The following is a 23,108-nucleotide window of genomic DNA, read 5'->3' as shown; positions in this document are numbered from 1 at the left end:
AAGAACATAAGAAATAGGAGCAGGAGTAGGCCATCTAGCCCCTCGAGTCTGCCCCGCCATTCAATAAGATCATGGCTGATCTGACGTGGATCAGTACCACTTACCTGCCTGATCCCCATAACCCTTAATTCCCTTACCGATCAGGAATCCATCCATCCGCGCTTTAAACATATTCAGCGAGGTAGCCTCCACCACCTCAGTGGGCAGAGAATTCCAGAGATTCACCACCCTCTGGGAGAAGAAGTTCCTCCTCAACTCTGTCTTAAACCGACCCCCCTTTATTTTGAGGCTGTGTCCTCTAGTTTTAACTTCCTTACTCAGTGGAAAGAATCTCTCCGCCTCCACCCTATCCAGCCCCCGCATTATCTTATAAGTCTCCATAAGATCCCCCCTCATCCTTCTAAACTCCAACGAGTACAAACCCAATCTCCTCAGCCTCTCCTCATAATCCAAACCCCTCATCTCCGGTATCAACCTGGTGAACCTTCTCTGCACTCCCTCCAATGCCAATATATCCTTCCTCATATAAGGGGACCAATACTGCACACAGTATTCCAGCTGCGGCCTCACCAATGCCCTGTACAGGTGCATCAAGACATCCCTGCTTTTATATTCTAACCCCCTCGCGATATAGGCCAACATCCCATTTGCCTTCTTGATCACCTGTTGTACCTGCAGACTGGGCTTTTGCGTCTCATGCACAAGGACCCCCAGGTCCCTTTGCACGGTAGCATGTTTTAATTTGTTTCCATTGAGATAGTAATCCCATTTGTTATTATTTCCTCCAAAGTGTATAACCTCGCATTTATCAACGTTATACTCCATTTGCCATATCCTCGCCCACTCACTCAGCCTGTCCAAATCTCTCTGCAGATCTTCTCCGTCCTCCACACGATTCACTTTTCCACTTATCTTTGTGTCGTCTGCAAACTTCGTTACCCTACACTCCGTCCCCTCCTCCAGATCATCTATATAAATGGTAAACTCCAACGAGTACAGACCTAGAGTCCTCAAACGTTCCTCATATGACAAGCTCTTCATTCCAGGGATCATTCTTGTGAACCTCCTCTGGACCCTTTCCAAGGCCAGCACATCGTACCTTAGATACGGGGCCCAAAACTGCTCACAGTATTTCAAATGCGGTCTGCCAGAGCTTCATAGAGCCTCAGAAATACATCCCTGCTCTTGTATTCTAGCCCTCTCGACATGAATGCCAACATTGCATTTGCCTTCCTAACTGCCAACTGAACCTGCACGTTAACCTTAAGAGAATCCTGAACAAGGACTCCCAAGTCCCTTTGTGTTTCTGATTTCCTAAGCATTTCCCCATTTGGAAATTAGTCGATGCCTCCATTCCTCCTTCCAAAGTGCATAACCTCACACTTTCCCACATTGTATTCCATCTGCCACTTCTTTGCCCACTCTCCTAACCTGTCCAAGTCCTTCCGCAGCCCCGCTGCTTCCTGAATACTACCTGCCACTCTACATTCTTTGTGATGTTTTAAGTTTCATTCGTAATTTGTTTTTTGTTTAAGGCGGTATCCCTTTCAGGGGCTGCTCCCTTCATTTTTTCCTCAATTTATTTGATTTAGTTTAATTATGTTTTTTCTCCTGAAATAGAAAGAAACACAGTGATTTGTAAATCACATCCAGGATAGAAACATATGCTTTGGGGTTTGTTTCTGTGATGTTCATAGAATTCCTACAGAGCAGGTTAATCAACTCCAGCCCAGTTATAGTGATTGATTTTCTGAATGTAAGTCAAATAAATAAGGTTTGTGTTAAACACACAAGTGTTCTGAGCATTTTTATTATCTCCGACACCAGTCAGGGGATTGAAAGGGAAGGATTTACACGTCAGTCAGTTCCTTATTGAAAAGCTCTCCCTTTCCCCTATCCTCTCCATCCTCACCTCCAACAAGTCTGAGAACCTCATGGAGTTTCTTTGTCACTAAGATTGAGACAATCTGATCAGATGCTTCTGCTGCTTCGCTCCCTTCCACAGGCCCATTCGGCCAAATTGCCTCTGAAGTTTTTTCCCACACAAACCAAAAATCCTCCCTTTCTCTAGTTTCTCTGCAATCCGGTTCTGTGCAAACCAGTGATCACGGCACATTATGGAAGATGTGAGGCTCCTTGAGAGATTGCAGAGGAGATTATGAGAGGCAAGGACAGAGTGGATAGTCAGAAGCTTTTTCCCAGGGAGGAAGAGTCAATTACTAGGGGGCACAGGTTTAAGGTGCGAGAGGCAAGGTTTAAAGGAGATTATACGAGGCAGATTTTTTACACAGAGGATGGTGGGTGCCTGGAACTCGCTGCCGGGGGAGGTAGTGGAAGCAGATACAGTAGTGACTTTTAAGGGGCGTCTTGACAAATACATGAATAGGATGGGAATGGAGGGATATGGTCCCCGGAAGGGTAGGGGCTTTTAGTTCAGTCGGGCAGCATGGTCGGTGCAGGCTTGGAGGGCCGAAGGGCCTGTTCCTGTGCTGTAATTTTCTTTGTTCTTTGAGATTTACCAGAATGGTTCCAGGGATGCAGGATTAAAGTTACAATGTGAGGGTGGAGATTATCGAGCTGCAGTAAAGTAGATTGAGAGGAGTTTAGAAGAATGAGAGGAGATCTTATTGAAGATGTTAAAATGGATTGACAGGTTAGATGTGGAGAGGATATTCCCCCTTGTTAGACATTTTGCAATGAGAGGCCATAGTTATAGGTTAAGGGATGGCAGATTTAAATAGAAAGGAGGAGGAATTACTTCATTGAGAATCGTGAGTCTGTGTAATTCTCTACCTCAGAGCGCAGTGGAGACTGAAATCAGTTTATTGAATGGTGGAGCAGGAACGAGGGGTTGAATTGTATCTGAATGAAGCATTGCCCCCTACAAAGATGGCGGACAGGCATGCCTTCTGCTGCATGTTGCCCCGAATAAAGATGGCGTACGCTAACTCGGGCCGAATCTGAAGAACTACGGACACGTTCATTGTAAATGACTGCGGTCCGTTTGTTTTGGGGGCTTGCTGTTTACAGAACACGTTTCAGAAAACTCCCGACCAGCCGCCCGGTTCTTCACACCCTCCGCATCGACAATCTCACCTCATTAATTGTGGAAGAGCAACAGAAGCTTCTTACGTTGCCATCCCTCACACTGCGCATGCTTCACTCGCAGCCCGGCCCCGCCCCTCATTCACTCCGATTGGTTGGAGGACCAGCCGCTCCCGCTCGGTCCTCCAGCCCCGCCCCCTCTTCCTATTGGTCCAGAGCTGCCGTCAATCAGCACCTGGGCATTGTGATGTGGAGCATGCGCAGTGTCATTGCTGGCCTTGGCGCTTGTTTGTCCCGGAGAAGCGGAGTCAGCGTTAGGCGGTGGCTGGGAGGATTTGGAAACTCTTTGTGGATCCGCAAACCCTTCAGAATCATTGTCAGCTCCCTGGTTTGCAGCTGCGGGGCTTCTCCCTCCCTCCCTCCCGGGAACAGGCCCAGGTTAACGGCCCCATCCTGGCTCAGCCACTGGAGGATGGTTCACATCAGAGGATGGGGGAGGGGGACAATAAATAAGAGGTTACACTTTGGCCTCAAATCAATGAGGACTCTGATCTCTGGGAAGGAAGGAAACCCTGGGAGGTGGGCGGGGAGGATTCACAAACACCCGCTGGAGGCCCCAACACCCCCAATAAGACCCATTGGTTTTATTGTCAGTCTGCAGACAGCAGCTGGAGAACTGAATCCAGACAGAGGAGAGGGAGGGAGAAAACTGGGAGTGGGGGAAGAGATGGTGGAGATAGATTCGGATTTCAGCCCAGGGAACAGGGGTTTTAGGGGGCGACGAGAGGAAAAAAATGTTCCGGAGAAACTAGAATTGTTCAGAGTTTCTATCCCGGACTGAAAGTGATGACTTTTGTAAACTGTTTTTACAGGGTATTCTGAAGCTGGATTTACAGATGTGAAACTCAAAACAAACTTCAAATCAAGCTCTGTTTCAGTGATTTAATTCATCGGAAACTGAATATCGTCAGCCTTTGTCTACAGAAGGAGAAATGTTTGTTCTGTTTGTGGGTGAAGATTTCAAACATCAGTGTGACTGAAAAAGTGCCAAGACACACACACACCTGAGAGTTTCTGTTGTGCTGAATGTGGAAAGAGCTTTAAACAGGCTGGAAAAAACCCACACAATTCTCAGTGATTAGTGACCCGACACACATTCTGTGTAAACAAGGCATCAACTCATCATCCAATCTGGAGTCACACGGGGATACCCGCTCCACAGAGAAACCATTGAAATGTGGGGACTGTGGGAGGGGATTCAATTACCCATCCGAATTGGATATTCATCATCGCATTCACACTGGAGAGAGGCCGTTCACCTGCTCTGAGTGTGGGAAAGGATTTGCTTACTCATCCAGCCTCTATACACACCGGCGTGTTCACACTGGTGAGAGGCCATTCACCTGCCTCGAATGTGGGAGGGGATGTCATGCTATATCAAGCCTCCTGATTCACCGGCAAGTTCACTCCGATCAGAGACTGTTTCAGTGTTCTGATTGTGAGAAAAGCTTTAAAAGCACAAAGGACCTCCTGAGACACCAGCGCACTCACATGGCGGTGAGACCGTTCACCTGCTCAGTGTGTGGGAAGGGATTCACTCAGTCATCCCACCTTCTGACACACCAACTTGTTCACACTGATCAGAGACCATTTCAATGTTCTGACTGTGAGAAGAGATTTAAAAGTAAAAATGATTTACAAGTCCATCAGCGCACTCACACTGGGGAGAAGCCATTCACCTGCTCCGTGTGTGAGAGGAGATTCGGACGTTTATCCCAGCTGCAAACACACCAGCGAGTTCACTCTGATAAGAGACCATTTCAGTGTTCTGACTGTGAGAAGAGCTTTAAAAGTAAACAGGATTTGGTGACACACCAGCGAGTTCACACTGGGGAGAAACCGTTCACCTGCTCGGTGTGTGGGATGGGATTCACCCATTCATCCCACTGTCTGAGACACCAGCGAGTTCACACCGGGGAGAAACCATTCATTTGCTGTGTGTGTGGGAAGGGATACACTGATTCAGCCCAGCTTCTGATACACGAGCGAATTCACACTGGGGAGAAACCCTTCACTTGCTCCACATGTGGGAAACGATTCACTCAGCCACCCCAGCTCATTGCACATCAACTGGTCCACACTGATCAGAGACCTTTTAAATGTTCTGAGTGTGAGAAGAGTTTTAAAAGCACTAAGGACCTGCTGAGACACCAGCAAATTCACACTGGAGAGAGATCATTCACCTGCTCCATGTGTGGGAAAAGGTTCACTCAATCATCCCACCTGCTGAGACACCAGCAGATTCACACAGGAGAGAGATCGTTCACCTGCTCCGTATGTGGGAAGAGATTTGCTCGGTCAGCCAATCTGCTGAGACACCAGCAAGTTCACAAGTCACTGCAGGGATTGGATTCTGCTGTTGCTGCTCACCCCATGCAGGACTGAATCATGTTTATTTATTTATTTATCTATCTATTATTGAAGTAATTAATAAGTAATCCCATGCAGGACTGAATCATGTTCATTTATTTATCTATCTATTATTTAAGTAATTAGTAAATAAGTAATCCCATGCAGGACTGAATCATGTTCATTCTGTTATTAAGGAGACTGGGGTGGGACACAGATAATCTCCGTGCAATCAGGCAGAGTCAACATGGTTTTGTGCAAGGGAAATCATGTTAATTGATGTATTGGATTTCTTTGAGGAAGTGACAAGCAATGTGGATAAAGTGGAACCTGTGGATGTGGTGTATTTAGATTTCCAGAAGGCATTTGACAAGGTGCCACATCAATGTTTACCACACTAAATACGAATTCGTAGCATAAAGCATATTAGCGTCCCATCCACGTTGATTCATTATATTAGCATGGATAGAGGATTGATGAGCTAATCGGAAACAGAGAGGAGGGAGAAACAAGTCATTTTTGGGATGGCAAAGTGTAGCCTGTGGAGTGCCACAGGGATCAGTGCTGGGCCCTCAACTATTGACAAACTATTTTCATGATGTGGATGACAGGATCAAAATTTGTTGATAACACAAAGGGTAGGTCGGAAAGTGAGATGTGAATGACCATAACAAGCCTGTAAAGCGATATGGATAGGGTCAGTGAGTGGGTAAAACATTCGCAGCTGGAACAAGATTTTTGGATAATGTGAACTTGTCCATTTGGACAGGATGGATGGAAAAGCAGCTGATTATTTAAACAGAGAGAGAGATTGCAGAACTTTGAGGTACAGAGGGATCTGGGTGTCCTGGTACTGTAATCAGGAAAAGTTAGTGCGTGGACACAGCAAATGATTAGAAAGGTAAATGAATTGTTGTTTATTGCGGGGATGTTTTGCTGCATTTGTTCAGGGTATTGGTGAGACCACATCTAGAGTACGGTGTACAGTTTTGGTCTCCTTAAGAGAGGACTTGTGTGAGAAGTAGTTCGGAGAAGGTTTACTTGACTGATTCCTGGGATGAGGGAATTATCATACGAGGAAAAGTTGGACATGTTCGGCCTGTATCTATTGGGGTTTAGAAGAATGAGAGAGGATCTGATTGAAACATATAAAATTCAGAGGGGACTTGACAGAGTGGATGTTGATTGTAGAGAGAGGAGAACTAGAGGCACAGTTTAAAAATAAGAGGTCTCCCATTTAAGACTGAGATGAGGAGAAACCTTTTCTCTCAGAGGGTTGTTACAGTGTGGAATTCTCTTCCACAGAGAGTGGTGGAGGTTGGCTCACTGAATATTCTGAAGTCTGAATTTAATAGATTCTTGATTGACGAGAGTCAAAGGGTATGAGGGGTAAGAAGGAAAGTGGAGTTGAAGCTACAATCACATCAGCCAGGATCCTATTGAATAGTGGAGCAGGCTCGAGGGGCCGAGTGGCCTTCTCCTGCTCCTAATTCACATGTTCCCATTGTGACAGTTGGAGTTTGTTTCTGCTGATGTTAATTTCCCATAAAACTGAGCTGCTGCTTAATCTACAGAATAGAATCAAATAAATCTTGATGATCTGATTAGCCAGAGTCTAACTGAATGACAGAGCAGACTCAGAGGGCTGAATGACCTCCTCCAGTTCCTGTGTAGTTTCTCCCTGGGCCTTTCCCACTCTCTAACTCTGCTCCAGTGCTGGTTTCTGATGAAGTCTCTTCTCCCCAGTTCTCCCATCACTTTCCATTCATCAGCTGGTGTCTGAGTCCAAGTTTACCAGGAACAGGAGGAGGTCATTTATCCCTCAAGCCTGTTCCGTCATTCAGTGAGGTCATGGCTGCTCTGTGACCTAACTCCATTTACCTAGATATTGTTTTAATCCTGACTTCCCCAGTCTGTCACAACGTGATTTTAAAATAATTTTCATTTACATCAGACCTTTAATATAGGAGAGTGTCCCAAGGTGAATCTCAGAAACATTAACTGACAAATCAGACAACTGACACTGAGTCAAAGAAGGGGATGTTAGGAAAGCTGACTAAAGACTTGGTGCAGTGTAAAGGGTGAATGTTAAATGTGTAAATATTCTGCACGGTGATGTATGATCAGATGATAAGAGTCTGCTGAGAGATGGTTCTGTGTGAAGCCTCGTGCTGAGCTTTGTTCTGTACATCATTAGAAAAATGTGCAATAAAAGGTTACATTTACCAACAACCTCCAGCGGTCTCTGTAGATCCTGCCCAATTTCTCTATCCACTTGATCTAAACCTGTCATAATGGCGTTCACCTCAATCAGATCTCCCCTTAGCCTGTTTCATTCCAAGGAGAACAACTCCAGCTTCTCGAAGCTGACTCTGGAGTTAAAATCCCTCAGTGCTGGAACCATTCTGGTAAATCTCCTCTGCACCTTCTCAAGGACCATTCCATCCTTCCTAAAGTGTGCTGGCTGATTATGAACACAATACTCCCATTGTGCTTTAAACAGTGCTTCATAAAGCTTCAGCATAACAACCTCAAAAAGACAAACTCAATTTACAAAATAATGTAATTTACAAAATACAAAAATTATTTTGTAAATTGAGTTTGTGTCTTTATATGCCCTGTTTGTGAACAGAACTCCCAGTCACCTGATGAAGGAGCAGCGCTCTGAAAGCTTGTGGCTTGTGCTACCAAATAAACCTGTTGGACCATAACCTGGTGTTGTGAGACTCCTTACTGTGTTTGCCCCAGTCCAACGCCGGCATCTCCACATCATGATTCAGTGATCTCCCAGGCAGAGGCCATTTACCTCACTTCGCCACAAGAGGGAGCGCCCTCACTGTGATTGTGTGGAATGAAGGAGTCTTGTGTTATTGTCAATATTTTCATGTTTAATAAATATTTTTGTTAAAAGCTAACTGTCCGTCCAGTGACTCTGTTCACCCACATTTCTAAAACAAAAAGGTAAAAGTTACGGTCAATTGAGCCAGGGTTTTATTCTGGGACCTTCCTGCCCAGAAGTAACATCAGCTGGAATTGTAACTTAGCAGCAGAAACCCATCTTCTGTTCTATTCCCCCAATTCCCACAAAATAGTTTTTAGATTTGGGTGAGTTTGTATAAAATAGAGAAAGGTGGAGATTCAAGACACTTAACAAGTGAATAAAGGCAAAAGATTCCACACATTCTGAACAAACAAAATAAACTTTACACAGTGAGAAAGGAAAAACAAGTTACAATATGTGGAAGGTAAAACATTCAAGAACTTTAGAGAGGAAAGGGAGATGGGATGGTAGTTTACAAAGGCATGTGTCAAAGAAATGTTATTGAGAATTGGGTGATGATACTGAATTTGGAGAGGAAGATATTGACAATATCAGCTGATATGGAGAAGTTGTGCTGTCAATAGCTCAGTGGGAATAGGATTGAGGGATCAAGAGGTGGGTCTCATGGACAAGATGAGCTCTAAGAGGACATGAGGGGAGGCAGGAGAGAAACTGCAGAAAGATGAGAGTTCAGAGCTCAGACAAAGGGGAGCGTTAGAGGAGGTTTGGTCCAGTGGGTTAGGGGAAGGAGGGAAGCAGTAGAGACAGCTGATTGGATTGTCTCAAACTTAGTGACAAAGAAGATTGTGAGTTTTATTCCCAATGAGCACTTGTGGGGAGGTGAAGATGGAAGAGGGACAAAGGGAAAGCAACTCAGAAGGAATTCAGTTGTGCTGATGATATTAAAAAGATTCACAGCACTGAACACAAAGATAATTGATTTGACCTTTATTCAGAATATTAAACAGTATAACTGGCTGGAGTTCATTAACATCAACAAAAACAAACGCAATGAACGTATTACAGTCCTGGATAGGATTAACAGCAGATTCCAATCACTGTGGTTACTGGTGAATTCTTTGGTGTCTAAGCAGGTAGGATGACCGAGTGAATCTCTTCCCACTCTCAGAGCAGGTGAATGGCCTTTCCCCAGTGTGAGCTCGCTTGTGTCTCAGCAGGCTGGAGGACTGAATGAATCCCTTCCCACATTCAGAGCAGGTGAATGGCCTTTCCCCAGTGTGGATGCGCTGGTGTAGAATGAGGTGATTTGATTGCCTGAACCCAGTAGCACAGTAAAGGCACCTGAACGGTCTCTCATCAGTGTGAATACGTTGATGGGACATCAGTTCCCCTGAACTTTTATAGCACTTCCCACAGTCAGAGCATTTAAAAGGTCTCTCCCCAGTGTGAATACGCTGGTGTATCAATAGTTTGGATGACCGAGTGAATCCCTTTCCACACTCGGAGCAGGTGAATGGTCTCTCCCCAGTGTGAATTTGCTGGTGCACAGTAAGGTTATGTGAATGCTTGAACCCAATCCCACAGTGAGAGCACCTGAACAGTCTCTCATCAGTGTGAACACGTTGATGGGACATCAGGTCCCCAGAATGCTTGAAGCACTTCCCACAGTCTGAGCATTTAAAAGGTCTCTCATCAGTGTGAACTCGCTGATGAGCAAGTAGGTGGGATGACTGAGTGAATCCCTTCCCACACTCAGAGCAGGTGAACGGCCTCTCCCCAGTGTGACTTCGCCGATGAAGTTCCAGCTGGGATGGGTAATTAAATTCCTTCCCACAGTCCACACATTTCCACAGTTTTTCCAAGGAGTGGCTGCACTTACGTTTTGACAGGCCAGAGGATCGGCTGAAGCCTCGTCCACACACAGAACCCGTGTACGGTTTCTCTCCACTTTGAATAGTGCTTTTTCCTTCCATGTTCAAAATCCACTGATATTCAGTTATGATAAATTAGACGACTCTGGCAGTTCTTGATATGATATTTACTTTCAGTTTCCTGACTGCAAATCGTCCCCTTCTAGTCCCTGTGAAACTGATTTAAAACAGATAAAAGGGGATTGAGAGAGAAACCACAGAGACAGATGATGAATAGAGTCCAGACCGAAGCAACAATAAAAAAAAACACGCAGGAGGCCAGGAACGGAGTTCTGCATCCAACACGCAGCCTGATTCAAACCGGCTCCTAACTGTGTTTCTAAATTCGAACCTATAAAAGAATAACACAGGAACTTCTGTAGAGACTGTATCTGGGACAAAAAGAACAAATCATCGAGATATTCAACAGGCCAGGCAACCTGTAAGAGTCACAAACAGAATTGAGGGCTCGGTTTTCTGACTTGCCCTCAGTCTATAATGAAACATCTAGAGTCAGGCACTGACTAATGGCGGTCACATTTCCCACAATGCTCTGCGCCTCAGAAATCCCTCCATTCAAAAGTTGTTCACCGTAATTCACTAATCATAGAATCCTTCCAGTGCAGAAAGAGGCCATTTTACCCATCGAGTCTGTACTGACTCTGAGAGCATCTTTCCCAGGCTCACCTCCTATCCCAGTAACCCCACGCACTTACTCTGCTAATCCCCATCCTGACCTTTCTCTTCACCCTGCCTGCAACCGCAACAATATATTCTGTACCCTTACTGTGCAAACTCCACACAGACAGTCACACACCCACGGCTGGAGTCGAACCCTGGCGCTGCGAGGCAGCAGTGCTAACCACTGTGCCACAGTGAAGGGAGTTTGCCGCAAATTTCGGGTGATAACAATGGGCTGGATGTTGCTCAGAATGTGGAGCACTGCAGCAAAGTACAGAGAGACAGAGACAGAGCAGCAGACTGGACTGAGAAATGGAGTCTGCAGACTGGAACTGGCATGATGAGGAGAGGTTATTTAGTCTAACACTCACAGCAATCTACAACCCACCCCCATTACCGAGACAGTGAGACAGAGATTACAAACACTCACCAACACAGCTCCAGTGAAACGTCCCAGGAAAAAGGGGGAATCTGTGGCTGTTCCTGTCCTGATATCGCCCCAGGACTGTCACTCAAACCCCCAACCCGGCCCAGTTCACAGCTCAGCCTCTCAGCTTGCAGCTTCCTGCACCTTGAGCCAACCTTGCCCAGGTGTGGGAGGGTCTGTGGAACCACAGAATTGGGGGAGAGGTGACCTCCTGCTGTGCCCCAAATAGTGTGTCCTTCCCCTCCCCCTTGGCGCTCTAAGCTCTCAATGTGGACAGATTGCTGGACTTTGCAGAGCCTCACTGAGCTGCGCCTGTCCCTTATCCTGGGTCACCCCCTCTCCCTGGGTTTAGTGTGTGTGAAATCGCTGCTTGTTTCCCTGCTGAACCTTCAGTTAAACACAAACAGAAAATGCTGGAGAACCTCAGCATTTCTGGCAGCACCTATGACCATCCAGACTGGAAACATTAATTCTGTTCTCTCACCACAGATGCAGTCAGATCCGCTGAGATTTCCAGCATTTCCTGTTTCAGATTCCAGCATCCGCAGTATTTTGCTTTTATCTTCATTTAAACACGCATTCTGTGAAGGCCTTTACCCCCATTGCTCCTTTCCAGAGATTCCCACCTTCTGCTATTGTCCCTGACTCCCACATTAACTCTGTCATTCCTCCCCTTTACCCCGCTCACCCTGTCTAAACTCAGGCTCAGAGTTTTACCGCCATCTCCCCCTCCCCCAGCCTCCACATCCCAACACCCGGAATCTCTAACCCAGCGGTTCCAGTTTGTCTGGTTTGAGTTCAGATTTGCCGCAGCACCGACAGGATTTCACTTCAAACCAGCCGGAACTGACTGCTCACAAATCCCTAAATGTTTCTCCAGCAGCCCGGGCTTGTTAACGTTGTTTAAAGTCAGTTTCAGTTACTCTCCTCAGTTTAAAAAACTTCTCCATTTAATTTAAGATATTACTCGCACCAGACACAAATATAAAACAGTGAACATTATCCCCCCACCCTGACCCGAGCTGGAGTGTCCCGAGGAAGAGACATCTGTTCCGGGTGTAACAATTCTTCGACATTCTCTGTGACATAAAGCAGGAAACGCTGGAAATACTCAACAAGTCAGGCAGCCTCTGTGGAGAGAGAAACAGACTGAATGTGACCTGTCATCGGAACTGGGAAATATAATATTTCCTGCAACTAAAAGAGACACTTTACAGCCTTCAGAACAAAACTGAGTCCAACAATTTTACACCACAATCTCTGCCCCCATTGTGTTCTGTGTTTCGTTGTTGCTTTTTTCACCACATTTCCCTCTTGTTTTCTTTACTTTGCATTCAGACTATTGCTAACCGGCTATTTACACCTCATCCAGATCATCTTTTGTGTCTTTACTTGTCCCATTAACACTCGTTTTGGTCTTGGGCTGTGAATCATGTTATCAGTTTGCAGATTTTTTATTTTGTTCTTCTCCACCTCCCTCTCTCCTTTCTTCACGGGTCTGGCTTTCCCTGTGTGGCTCTGGGGAGCGAGCTGGATTTAAGACGTCTGAAAGAGAGAGAATGAGATGTTTTTTCTCTCTCAGAGGGTCTTTGGTCTGTGGAATTCTCTTTCCCAGAGAGCAGTGGAGACAGAGTCATTGAATATTTTTAAGGTTGATTCATTGGATTCTTGAGAGGAAAGTGGAGTTTTGGCCACAGTCAGATCAGCCGGGATCTTATCTGGAGCAGAGCAGCCCAAAGGTCTACTGCTGCTCTTGATTCATATGGATGTTTAACTGTGTTTTACTCTGTTTCTGCCTCCACACAAACTGCCGGGCCTGTTGACTCTTTGTGGCGTTGACTGTTTTATTTCAGATTTTAACACTCTAACCTCACGGTAAGCTATTGCAGAAGATACGGAGGCATGGGATTGAGGGTGATTTAGCGGTTTGGATCAGGAATTGGCTAGCTGTAAGAAGATTTTAAACTCTCTGGGAACTGTGCCCAGGGACACACACACACAAACACACAATTAATCCAGTTCTCCTGGATTTCTGCTCTGTTACATATCACTGTGTAATCCAACAATTACTCCAGTTCCCCTGGATTCCTGCTCTGTAACATATCACTGTGTAATCTAACAATTAATCCAGTTCCCCTGGATTTCTGTTCTGTAACATATCACTGTGTAATCCAACAATTAATCCAGTTCCCTGGATTGCTGCTCTGTAACATATCACTGTGTAATCTAACAATTAATCCAGTTCCCCTGGATTTCTGCTCTGTAACATATCACTGTGTAATCCAACAATTAATCCAGTTCCCCTGGATTGCTGCTGTTACATATCACTGTGTAATCCAACAATTAATCCAGTTCCCCTGGATTTCTGCTCTGTTACATATCACTGTGTAACGGAACCCGCTCCTGCTGCAGTGAACATACAAATACAGCCAGGGAGCTCCCTCTTGTGGCGATGTGAGGTAAATGGCCTCTGCCTGGGAAATCACTGAATTCTCAGATTCCTGAAGGATCTTGTTGGAGGATTGTGCTGCTGTATTTATCTTATTCCTATTATTTTTATTTGAATATATTTTAATGCAGACGAATCTATTCTCATAACTGATATCAATCTCGGAAACAAATACAGACAAACTCATAGACACACAAATACTCAGAAAAATGCAGACACATACATATGATTCCAAGAATAAATTAGATATAGCTCTTGGGGCTAAAGGTATGGGAAGAAGGGGGATCAGAATATTGAATTCGATGATCAGCCATGATCAAAATGAATGGCGGAGCAGGCTCGAAGGGCCGAATGGCCTACTCCTGCTTTTAGTTTCTATCTTTTTATAATCTCACACAAACACACACACAGCACGCACAGATACACACTCATACATACACACACTCAGACACACACACTATCTCAGACACTCTCACAAACACAGAGACAGACTGAGACCATGAAAAGTTGATGTCAGTCTCACTCCAAATAATCTGCTGGGAAAATTAAAATAACTGCAGCAAATCTGAAACTCAGTGTGAGTTTTATTGTGAAATGAGATAATGTATAAATATATCCCCATAGCTCAGGGTGGGAGTGGAATTGATGGTTTGTCTGCTGTCTGAACAAATATTAAACTGGAGAGATTATAAAGTTTGAATTGTAATATCTAATGGTGTAAAGTATCTGGGAGCAGAGTGGATGTGATAATGGCTGGAATGCAGACTGGGGCAATGAGGGTGAAACTGCTGTGCAGAGTGAATGGTTCTTGTTGTAGGGAGGGATGGGAGGAGGGATAGAGAGAGGAATGGGGGGATGACCTTCCAGAATGTATTTTCCAGCCTTGAGATCCGGGAAGTTTTCAGTATTAAAACAGAACATGCAGAAAATAAGAATCCACACTTTTCCAAGTACCAGTTGATTGTTCCCCAGATTATTGATTTCATTTTTCTCCACCGCTGATGTTGAGATGATTGTTCTGTAATTTTTTGAACAGGGATGTTACGTTTACAATCTCTCAGCCTTTTGGCACCACAACTCTATGAGAAGGATTGGAAGGTTGTGCCCAGAGCCTCCACAAACTCCATGTGAAGGACACTATGTGTCAGAGTGCAGCAGTCCCTCAATGTCAGACTGCAGTGTCAGTCTAGATAATGTGCTCAGCTTGATGAGTATTTCCTGTTGTTATTGATGTGGATCATTCAGAAACAATGGACTCTGATGATGTCATCCAGTCCTGCTGTGATGATGTCATAGAGACGATTACATCACAGCGGAGCCTTAGTGGTGAAAACAGTTTTGTTCCAGACGGCAGCAAGTCCATTACTGATAGATCAGCAACTAGAATTACTGTGTCACAGAGCACAATATTAGGATGGATGGCCAAAACCTTGTTTGGAGAGACAGACCTTAACAAACACCTTTAATCTGGACAGTTAGGGAGGGAGTTTCAGAATCTCATATCCAGGCCTTGTTACATTCACTCAAAATATTTTACAGAAATTGATAAGTTATAATGATCAGGAAGGTTTGAAAAGCATTAATCTCTTCTCTTAGGAACAATGTTGACCCCATTTTCTGTCTCAATCTGTTTCTCTTTGTCTCAGTTTACGAACTTCCATCCCATTCACTCTCACCGTCTCTTTTCCCCATTTACTTTGCTCCCTCTATTCACTTGCTCTCTGTCTGTAATAATCACAGTGGCTGCCGGTGATTCTCTGGCTATAATCAGATAAGAAATTAATCCGAAGTGTGCAGTCCCACCCAGCTGGACAATAATGGAGAGGCACTGGAGGAAGATGGTTTGGTCAATGGTGTCAATAACTGCAGACTGGCTGAGAAGGACAGTGACAGATAACTTACCCGAGTCATATTCACACAGTAATTTGAGACTTTGGTAAGAGCTGTTTAATACTGTGTGAAAGACAAATGTAATCAGAGGGATTCACACAGGGAATTTCAGGACATATGGGCAGAGATTTGGGAGATGACAGGGATTTTGGAAGTCATAATGAGAGATGGGCAGGAGGGGAACAAAGACACTGGGGTCAAGGATGGGCTCGTGGGAGGAAGGGAAGGGACAGAGGCAGCTTTTTTTATTTCATCTGTGGGACATGGATGTTGTTGCATGGCCAGCATTTATTGCAAGTTGCCCTTGAGAAGGTGGTGATGAGCTGCCTTCATGAACAACTGAGTGGCTTGCTCAGACATTTTAGAGACAACCACATTGCTGTGGCTCTGGAGTCCCATGTAGGCCAGACCAGGCAAGGACGGCAGATTTCCTTCCCAAAAGGACATCATTAAACCAGATGGGTTTTTACGACAATTGTTTCACGGTCATCAGTAAATTCTTAATTCCAGATATGTTTTATTGAATTCAGATTTCACCATCTGCCCTGGTGGGATTGAAACCTGGTACCCAGAACATTAGCTGAGTTTCTGGGTTAACTGTCTAGTGTTAATACCACTAGGCCATCACCTCCCCTCAACCTTAGTGACAAAGAAGCTCCATGCACTCCTCACACTTGTTGTTGGAGGTAAGGATGGAGAAGACAGGGGAGAGGGAGAGCCCTTCAAAAGGATCCAAAGTGAACATAGAACATAGAAAAGCTACAGCACAAACAGGCCCTTCGGCCCACAAGTTGCGCCGAACAATTTCCTTACCTTCTAGGTTCATCTATAACCCTCTATCTTACTAACCTCCATGAACCTATCCAAAAGTTTCTGAAAAGACTCAATCGAATCTGCTTCCACCACCACTACCGGCAGCCGATTCCGCGCACCCGCCACCCTCTGAGTGAAAAACTTACCCCTATTATCTCCTCTATACCTACTCCCCAGCACCCTAAACCTGTGGCCTCTCATGACAATCATTTCAGCCCTGGGTAAAAGCCTCTGAGAATCCACTCTATCAATACTCTATCATTCTCCTCGTGTCTGCGTGGGTTTCCTCCGGGTGCTCCGGTTTCCTCCCACAGTCCAAAGATGTGCGGGTTAGGTTGATTGGCCAGGTTAAAAATTGTCCCTTAGAGTCCTGGGATGCGTAGGTTAGAGGGATTAGCGGGTAAAATATGTGGGGGGAGGGCCTGGGTGGGATTGTGGTCGGTGCAGACTCGATGGGCCGAATGGCCTCCTTCTGCACTGTAGGGTTTCTATGTTTCTAATACCTCTCAACATCTTACACACCTCTATCAGGTCACCTCTCATCCTTCGCCTCTCCAAGGAGAATAGACCTCGCTCTCTCAACCTATCCTCATAAGGCATACCACTTAATCCCAGCAACATCCTCGTAAATCTCCTCTGCACCCGTTCTATGGCTTCCACATCCTTTCTGTAATGAGGCGACCAGAACTGGGCACAGAACTCCAGGTGGGGTCTGACCAGGATCCTCTACAGCTGCAGCATTATCTCCCGATTTCTAAACTCAATTCCTCTATTGATCAAGGCCAGTATTCCACACGCCTTCTTAACCACAGCCTCTACCTGTGACGCTGCTTTGAGCCCGGACCCCAAGATCCCTCTGTTCTTCCACACTGCCAAGCGTCTTACCCTTAATATTATATTCTTCCATTCTATTCGACCTGCCAAAATGAACCACCACACACTTATCTGGGTTGAAGTCCATCTGCCACTTCTCTGCCCAGTCTTGCATCTTATCTATGTCTCGTTGCAACTGCTGACATCCCTCCACACTATCCACAACACCTCCAACCTTTGTGTCATCAGCAAACTTGCCAACCCATTCTTCCACTTCCTCATCCAGGTCATTTATAAAAATCACAAAGAGCAAGGGTCCCAGAACAGATCCCTGGGGCACCCCACTGGTGACCGACCTCCACTCTGAAAAAGACCCATCTACAACCACTCTTTGCCTTCTGTGGGCAAGCCAGTTCTGAATCCACAAAGCAACATCCCCTTGTATCCCTTGCCCCTTCACTTTCTCCATAATCCTTGCATGGGGCACTTTACCAAACGCCTTACTGAAATCCATATAAACCACATCTACCGCTCTTCCCCCATCTAAGTGTCTAGTCACATCTTCAAAAAACTCAATCAGACTCGTAAGGGATGATCTGCCTCGGACAAAGCCGTGCTGGCTACTTCTGATCATACTATTCCTTTCCAAATGTTCATAAATCCTGCCTCTCAGGATCTTCTCCATCAACTTACCTACCACTGAGGTTAGACTCACTGGTCTATAATTTCCTGGGCAATCTCTTCTCCCTTTCTTGAATAACGGAACCACATCCGCCATCCTCCAATCCTCCGGAACCTCTCCCGTCTCCATTGATGATGCAAAGATCATCGCCAGAGGATCAGCAATCTCTTCCCTCACCTCCCACAGTAACCTGGGGTACATCCCATCTGGTCCTGGTGATTTATCTAACTTAAGTGAGTTAGAGACATTAAATAGATGCAACACAGTGTGTTCAATATAAAAATAGTAAAAATAGTAATATAAAACTGATTTATTTGACCTTTATCCACAATATTAGCCCAAACAACTGGCTGGAATTTATTGACATCATCCAACAGACCCCAACGAACATCATCCTGGACGTCACTGACAGCAAAATCCAATCATTGTCATTGTTTGTGAGCTTGTTGGTGTCTCATCAGTACAGAAAAATAAGCAAATCCCCTCCCACATTCAGCACATGTGAATGGCCTCTCCCCAGTGTGAACTCGCTGGTGTGTCAGCAGGTTCGATGACTGAGTGAATCCCTTCCCACACACAGAGCAGGTGAACGGCCTCTCCCCAGTGTGAACTCGCTGGTGCATCAGAAGTTTGGATGAGGAAGGGAATCCCTTCCCACACTCAGAGCAGATGAATGGTCTCCCCCCAGTTTGAACACACTGGTGTGTCAGAAGGACGGATGACTGAGTAAATCCCTTGCCAGACTCAGGGCAGGTGGACAGCCTCTCCCCAGTGTGAATTTGCTGCTGTACAGTGAGATGAGACGATCGCTTGAATGCAGACCCACAGTGAGAGCATCTGAACGGTCTCTCGTCAGTGTGAACAGGTTGATGCTGCATCAAGTCCTGGGAACTTTTAAAGTGTTTTCCACAGTCTGGACATGTAAAAGGTCTCTCATCAGCGTGAACTCGCTGGTGTGTCAGCAGTTTGTATTGCTGAGTAAATCCTTTCCCACACATGGAACAGGTGAATGGCCTCTCATTGCTGTGAACACGTTGATGGTGCATCAGTTCCCCAGAACATTTGTAACACTTCCCACAGTCTGAGCATTTAAATGGTCTCTCCTCAGTGTGAACTCGCTGATGATTCAACAGGGTGGATGACTGACTGAATCCCTTCCCACACACAGAACAGGTGAACGGTCTCTCCCCAGTGTGAACTCGCTGGTGTCTCTGCAGGTGGGATAACTGAGTGAATCCCTCCCCACACTGAGAGCAGGTGAACGGCCTCTCCCCAGTGTGAACTCGCTGGTGTATCTGCAGGCTGGATAACTGAGTAAACCCTTTCCCACAATCAGAGCAGGTGAATGGTCTCTCCCCAGTGTGGCTGCGGCGATGAGTTTCTAGCAGAGATGGGTAATTGAATCCCTTCCCACAGTCCCCACATTTCCACGGTTTCTCCATGGTGCGGGTGTCCTTGTGACTCTCCAGGTTAAATAATCAGTTCAATCTCACACAGAACACGGGTACAGTCTCTCCCCACTGTGAATGCCGTGATGTATTTTCAGGCTGTGTAACTGGTTAAAGCTCTTTCCACAGTCAGTGCACTGGAACACTCTCACTCGGGTATATGTGTGTCACGGCATTTTTCCAGTCACATTCATGCAAAAAAAAAGTCTGAAGCAGACAGAACAGAAAAATATTTCACCTTTTAGATTGAAAGGCCGATGGTATTCAGGTCCAGATGAACTGAATGACTGTCAGAATTTGACATGACATTTGTTCGAGATTTCTGTCTGTCAATCCTCACCTTCTCATATTCTGTGAAAGGAGTTTACAAAAGTCATCACTGTCAGCACAGATTAGAAATTCAGAACAGACAATTCTAGTTTCTATGGAACATTGTTTCCTCTCTCATTCCCCAAAAGCTGTGAATCTCCATCCCACACACTCTCCCTCCATTCTCACTCTGCTGTATCTAATATTCACCCTCCCAATTCTGAAGGTGCTGATTGAGGCTGATTGACAGATCCATGCTCACTGCTTCCTGTCCTGGACACAGAGAGAGCTGGAAATCTCCGTGCAGGCGGCCAGACAGATCTATGTCTCTATTACGGGACTAAAAATATGTTTAATGTATAGAATTGTTTCAGTTGGCTAAGATACAGGGGGCTACAATTGATCATGATCTTGAACTGCTTGTGAGGGTGTTCAAGCAGAGATGATCAATAACTTGGAAATGAAATTGGAGGTGCTGCAGAATGGGATCCACTCGACACTGACAGAAAGTCGGCATTGACCCGAGTGGTCCAATGGATTCCTTCTGTGCTGTAATGACTCTATTACTGGAAATATATCACGTAGCTACATGTTAGGGCTCAGGTTAGAAACTCCAAAATGTTTTATGGAACCCGCCTGAATCATACGTTTTACATCTTGAATTTGGCACGAAATGTTTCACTTCAGGTATGATTCAAATGACCCACCTTTTCACAAAGTTTACTTAAGAATATAGTTAACATGTTTAGTAAGAAAATTAGCAAGAACTTTTAGCAATTACAAACAAAACAAAACAACCAAGATAATGCCTAACCCATCAACAGCAGAATATTTTCTTCAGGAAGGCAAGACCTGGCTTTCAGATAACCAACAGGATTTCCAAATAAAACAGGGGAGAGAAAGCGAGAGAGACGTCTCTTTTCAGCGTGATGCCCCTTCTAAAACTAAACTGCATCTCAGAACTGAAAATGAAAGAACTTCTGTCACCTGACCTGCAACCAGTTTTTTATCCACAAATCCCAAAGTAAAAACAAACAACCTCTATGTAAGCCACTTAAGGAGCAAATAAAGGACTCTTTGTAGACAAGCCGGTGCCATAATGTAAAAAAAAACAAAGGTTTATTTACAACAGCAGGATCATGATTTTGAGATTAAAAAATTCGTAAAGAAACACTAATGTCACACGACCGTACGATATTACAGATTAGAAATAATAATAAATGGACATTACTGCAGAACCATACATGTCTAATCTTGCCATATGACAATACTGAACATATCTCTAACCTATATTAATTTACAGTCCCCTTAAATGTCAGATATTTCCTGGGGAAACCAGCCCTTTAATTGTGAACATTAGGAAAGGGACCTTTGAGCCAGACAAATCAATGTGTCAAGCTGAGGGAGCAAGGGATGTCAATGTCTTTAACAGAGAGAGACCTGGGCCAACCTTTCCACAATCTGCAGCCTCCCTGGATTCACTTCCTTTCCCTTCAGTTGCTGCAAGTCCCCAATTTCCCCCAGAATGAGAAAAGAAATGGAAAGGTGGAGAAAACAAAGTGTTTTACTCACAGATGTTGGAACAGGAGGAAGTTTCAGTCTGTCTGATGCCCTATCGTCATTCACGCGAAAGACCCACGCTCTGATTGGCTGGAAAACCTGAGGCCTTCCGGTCCTCCAAGTCTTCTCATTGGCCAGAGCTGGAGAGACAGTGAATCAAGAATGCGCATGTGCGAGGTTTTAGGGTGAATGCGCATGTGCGGGTGTGGGGCGGGGCCCGGACAAAGCCGGCGCACTGACCATTGTCTGTCCGGGTCTTCCAGCCTTTCCCATTGGACAACAGCTCAGCGCGGCTGGAGGGCAAAGTCCCGCCCACCCCCACGTGGGGCTTCGCCCCTCATTGTCTGTCTGCGGGGGATTGACCAATGGGAACTCTGGAGGACCGGAAGGACTCTGCTCCGGTCGCTGCCTCTCACAGGCTCTGGCCAATGGGCATCCTGGAGGACCGGAACGACTCTGGTCCTCCAGCCAATCAACGCTCCTCCATTGTCTGAATGCGGAAGCTGGACAATGAGCTTGTTCAGCTGCTCATTCCTGCCCAGCAAAACTAACTGCTGCTGCTCTCTCTCTGAATGAGAATTGAGCTTCAGACGGCCTGAAACGTGCCTCCTCTGGGGCAGCGCCTGCACTTTGTTTCCGGGGTGGGGTGAGTTCACGTTCGCCCGAGACGCGGGGGGCCCCGGGTCGGAGCCGGGCGGAAACTGTGGGTTTGTTTTCTTTTCTTTTTGTGAGTACCTTTATTTTTTTTTCTCGTTTTTGCTCACGGAGACGCCCGGTTTTTGTTTTTGTTTTGTTGGGTTTGTTTGTTTTTCGCTCCCTGCGGGGAGGAAGGAGGGAGGTGAGCTGCTGCCTGCCTTGCCCGGCCTGCCTGTTGCCTGCCTGCCTGCCGTCTGGCCTGCTTACCTGCCTGCCTGCCGTCTGGCCTGCTTACCTGCCTGCCTGCCGTCTGGCCTGCTTACCTGCCTGCCTGCCGTCTGGCCTGCTTACCTGCCTGCCTGCCGTCTGGCCTGCTTACCTGCCTGCCTGCCGTCTGGCCTGCTGACCTGCCTGCCTGCCGTCTGGCCTGCTGACCTGCCTGCTGCCGTCTGGCCTGCTTACCTGCCTGCCTGCCGTCTGGCCTGCTTACCTGCCTGCCTGCCGTCTGGCCTGCTGACCTGCCTGCCTGCCGTCTGGCCTGCTGACCTGCCTGCTGCCGTCTGGCCTGCTTACCTGCCTGCCTGCCGTCTGGCCTGCTTACCTGCCTGCCTGCCGTCTGGCCTGCTTACCTGCCCGCCTGCCGTCTGGCCTGCTTACCTGCCCGCCTGCCGTCTGGCCTGCTTACCTGCCTGCCTGCCGTCTGGCCTGCTTACCTGCCTGCCTGCCGTCTGGCCTGCTTACCTACCTGCCTGCCTGCCGTCTGGACTGCCTGCCGTCTGGACTGCCTGCTTGCCTGCCATCCGGCCTCTGGAGGGTGTGCTCTCCCCGGGGGGAGGGAGGAAGAGAGGACAGAGAGTAACTGGAGGAGAAGGGGGGGGGCGAAGGCGTTTAGACTGTCTCTTCTCCATCTGCAGTGGGGGGGGTGAAGACCTTTTTTTCCTAATTCCCCTACCCACTGCTGCTGCCCCCAAGATTGGTGCACCCTCCCCTTTTTCCCTCCTGACTGGGGCACCGGCCTTGTGCCTCATCTCCCTCCCACTGCTCCGACCTCCTCTCTCTCCCTCTCACTCCGGGGAGAGAACACCTACACCCCTACCCACCTACCCCACCCTCCCTTATTTTTCCCTCCACATATACGCCCTGCCGTGCATCTGGGCAGTCTCGGGGTGGGTGTAGCACTCCCTTGATACCATGGCGACATCACCAGCGTCGCCGGTGGCAGGGCCTTCTCGGCCCACCTATGCAGGCGTGGCG

At 46.5% G+C, this 23,108-nt stretch overlaps 1 protein-coding gene across 1 annotated transcript in view; it reads right to left on the bottom strand.

The window, feature by feature from the left end:
* LOC144484499 (uncharacterized) overlaps positions 1 to 10,209 on the bottom strand; it is a 62,398-nt gene extending 52,189 nt beyond the window's left edge. Inside the window, exon 1 of the mRNA XM_078203019.1 lies at positions 9,419 to 10,209. Within this exon, the coding sequence (XP_078059145.1) occupies positions 9,419 to 10,209 (791 nt within the window). The remainder of the gene's footprint in view (positions 1 to 9,418) is intronic.
* Positions 10,210 to 23,108: the final 12,899 nt, after the last annotated feature.

The sequence above is a fragment of the Mustelus asterias genome, unplaced genomic scaffold (assembly GCF_964213995.1).
Source record: "Mustelus asterias unplaced genomic scaffold, sMusAst1.hap1.1 HAP1_SCAFFOLD_113, whole genome shotgun sequence".
In the NCBI taxonomy this organism is placed as follows: Eukaryota; Metazoa; Chordata; class Chondrichthyes; order Carcharhiniformes; family Triakidae; genus Mustelus; species Mustelus asterias.
The sequence above is the reverse complement of the archived record's forward strand: the minus strand, read 5'-3'. Positions and strand labels throughout refer to the sequence as shown.